Genomic DNA, 3774 nt, shown 5'->3' with positions numbered 1-3774 from the left:
AAACACTAAAAAAATAAATTCAATTTTACACAAAATTATGTCATTTAGAATTTTATCAAATATATCAAAACATTTCTTAAGAACAAATATAAATCTAAATTAAAATAAAATTGATAAACAAATTTCACCATTCCAATAAAATAAATGGTCTTTTAGCCAACATTTAACACTAGACTTGTTAGGCTCGGGTCTCATGACGGTTTCCTAAAAAATAGAGCTCAAGCTACTAAGATATTTTAGGAATATTATAAAGCTAGTGGTCCCATAAATTTTGTATCGCAATTCAGCTTAAAAGTTTAAGCTCCTAAATTTAAGGAAGTTAGTGATCCCATGAAATTTGTAGTAAACAATTAAAAATAATTAAAATAAATTTCATTTTCAATTTCCCTCTAAATTGTTTTTGGCTAGATTCATCTCTTTTTGGTGAGAATCAAATTCAAATGATTGACAAGTGGCAAACAATATTCCTAAGTTGATGGAGCAATTTCTAGTTTCACCCCATAAATATGTAGACTTAAAAATAGAAGCTTTCTATTTTCTAGAAAAATATTCTAAATAATTAGATAGAAAAAAATAAAAATAATGAAACCCACTCTTTTTCAATAATAGAAGCTTGAAACCCGCTCTTTTTCAATAATAGAAGCTTAAGCCCCATAAGACCCCTGCTTTAATCCGAAGGAGGCTTGGTGAGATTTTCGAATAAATATCTACTTTGACATTTCAAAGATCATTTTAATTTATCCACCATCTGCAAGGACGGAAAAATAAATTTCAACACCTAATAAATTTGGAATCGCTATCATTATTCCATACCCAAAAAAAGGAAGGAGAAAGGAAAGCGCAAATCCCCCACTTGTAGACCAAGTCTTTCATCACGAGAGAGTGTTTTACATAGAGAATGCAAAGCTAGGTAGAGCATTGACTTGTGATTATAAAATTAAAAAAAATTTAATGCAAGAAATTGTGATAAGTACCCTAAACTTTATTAGGGGAGGAAAAGCTAAGTTCAATAATAAAATAATACGTTTCAAAAAATATTATTTTAATAATATATTAAGAAAAGTGAAATATATCTTACATTATAATTGATCATATATTTAAGTTAATCATTCAGTTCTAAAATAAAATAAGAACATGATATTACATTAGACTAGAGCTTCTATTTTCTGAGTAATCGTAGTTTCATAGGTTTTTTTTTTTTAAGTAACTTAAAAAAGTGTACTAGAATATTTTTAAAAAACATAAGAGGTGCTCACAGTTTAATGTGAGCAATTCTAGTCCTCACAGTTTAATGTGAGCAATTCTAGTCGTGGTCAACATGGAAAATAATTTTTAAAAAACCATAAAATTTATTTTATTATTTTTAAATTAATAAAAATATTGTTTTCAGAAGTAGTGGGATTGTATATATGTTTTTGGAAACAGTAGGATTGCATAGATGTCGACATCTTTATTTTTATATATCACATCTGCCAAAGTTGAATGCATCTTGTGGCACATCTCCAAAAGTTTGAACTTTAATGAAAGACTTTTTAATCTCACTCAAACAATTAAACTACAACACTTTGACATCTACCTATCATTTTTCCCTTAAAAGTGAAAAAATGCCATAGAATAAATTCATAGGAGAACTGAAAAATAGCTGTAATTTTCTAAAAAGCTGCTACATACAAAATTTGAAAGGCCCACTGTCCCATGCTGAAAATTCATGGTCACCATTATCATCAATGTACTGAAGAATAGTGCATATGCTGTCTTGCTCGAATGAACCTTCAGTGAATCTGAACTTTTAACCCAGATAAATATTAGAAAGCTCATAATTTTCCTCAGTGAAACACTGTTAGGTGAATCTAAGAGGAGCATGGTGAAACAGGAAAATGCCCAAGCCTTAAAAAAAATGCTCTGGTATTACAATGAAATTGTCTCTGCAACTATGAAAACTCCTCAATTTCATTTTGAGGCTGATGCAGAGAGCTTGGAAAGACTTTCCCATCTCTGCTTCTGCCACTCAACATCCTTTTAAATGAATGAATCCTACAAAATCTTGACCCACTGGGAGAACTAATTTCCTCTGATTCCCTCTCCAATGAAAGGCTATTTAGCCCTGTCGACAAATCAATCTCCATTTCAGCAAAAGATCGACTGGTTGATGGGCAACTACTCTGTCCTCCTTCCACTGCGAAATTCATGTCAATAACCACATTTTCTTCGCCATTTGATGTATCCATGTCGTCTTCGAGTTTTATATTGTTTATTTTAGCCTCTACCTTGGTTCTACAAAGAGGACAATTAGAATGAGAATGAAACCACATATCAATACACTCTGTATGAAAACTATGCTTACAGTCAGGCAGAACCCTAACTTTTTCTCCATCTTCAAAATCTGACAAGCACACTGAGCATTCTGTTCCTCCTGGTTTCAACCTCTGTGATGTATAGACAGACATGGGCAAGGTTTCAATGATTTTGACATCGAGGCCGAGGTCCGGCCTCAAATGTCGATCTTCTCTTCTAGAAGAAAGCCTTTGAAGCCATGAAGGATTATGCCTTCTGAGAGGAAGTTCGATGTATACCCTTCTACGCAAAATCGCATAGATACAGAGAACAAACAAGAGTACAACCATACAAAAGAAAAACACCAAAGCTCCTAGCACCAGAACCTGATTCATCGAGTGTGGAACTCCCTTATCTTCAATATCTTTGTTCATGGTTGCAAACTCAAAAGCATTGAAATGTGCTTGTGATGATGGAGCAGATACAGAGTTTAATATAAACTTATAGGTAGTGTTGTTTGACTCGGCAAGTTTGAGCAAACATTATGGAAATTTCGAGGTTATTAAGGGTAGAACAGGAGTTTTGTAATAGAAAGGCAGTCAAAGAATAGAAAAAAATTATGGCATGCGAGTCAGCTTTGGAAGCTTGGAAAGACCAAAACATTTAACCCAACTCTCTACTTGAGTGCCATATTTAGAATCTTATTACTAACTTACGTCAACCTTCGTAATACGTGGAGTCGTGTGGATGGCTAACTTTCTTTTCTGTAAGGGACAAAATTAGTGCAACTTCTTACAAAGCCGCGTTGAATATGACAAGCTGTGAAAATGTTGATCTATAAAACACACGTATTTATTGTGCTGATTGAATTAATTTTATTTATTGAGAAGGGAGCCTCCGGATTGCTTGGTCAACACCTCGGATTCCAAAGAGGCGTGGAAAAGGTAAAGCAAATTGTAGTGAAAGGGTATGGAATTGAGAGGATAAAGAACGTGAACTAAGAGGGATTAGTTTCAAATTAACCACATGTTAGGTGTGTAAGAAAGTTGAAAAGACTTTTCCAACCCTTCAAATTTAAGACCTCAATAAATGTACGACCTTAGTTAAAAGGGTAAATGATGTTTATTATGTTTTGTTTTATAATTCAATAATTAAGCTAGAAATCAGATCCATAGGTTTGATAGGAATAATAGTTTTTTTTGTTAGACTTGTGGGTGATGGGTACACTTAATGTTATCATTTTGTGTATTAAAATATTATGTTGCTGGTTGCAAATTACGTGTAGTATTTATCTTTTGTATGTAGGATATTGTTTGAGCTTCAACTGCTCAAGTGAACCTGTCAATTGTTTCAACAACTCTACGCAATCATTAGCATTTTAAGAGAAAACTACTTCAAATTGACAAAATTCTTAAGCTCGTATCTCTCACCCATGTCTTGGCCATCAAGCTAGGTGCAACGTTAAAAGAGATCATAAAGAACCACACATGTTCATTGTTG

The 3774-nt window shown here is 32.9% G+C and overlaps 1 protein-coding gene across 1 annotated transcript; it reads right to left on the bottom strand.

The window, feature by feature from the left end:
* Nucleotides 1-1615: 1615 nt before the first annotated feature.
* Nucleotides 1616-2787, bottom strand: LOC131074255 (RING-H2 finger protein ATL72). Its single transcript, XM_058010840.2, has one exon. The coding sequence runs from the start codon at nucleotides 2706-2708 to the stop codon at nucleotides 1932-1934; it is 777 nt and encodes a 258-aa protein (XP_057866823.2). The 5' UTR covers nucleotides 2709-2787; the 3' UTR covers nucleotides 1616-1931.
* Nucleotides 2788-3774: the final 987 nt, after the last annotated feature.

This window comes from Cryptomeria japonica, chromosome 7, assembly GCF_030272615.1.
Source record: "Cryptomeria japonica chromosome 7, Sugi_1.0, whole genome shotgun sequence".
Lineage (NCBI taxonomy): Eukaryota > Viridiplantae > Streptophyta > Pinopsida > Cupressales > Cupressaceae > Cryptomeria > Cryptomeria japonica.
Note: the sequence above shows the minus strand (reverse complement) of the source record. Positions and strands in the feature narration are given on the sequence as shown.

Bases quoted from the DNA above. Each gene is read 5' to 3' on its own strand.
- LOC131074255 (XM_058010840.2), bottom strand. From the start codon at position 2,708: ATGAACAAAGATATTGAAGATAAGGGAGTTCCACACTCGATGAATCAG.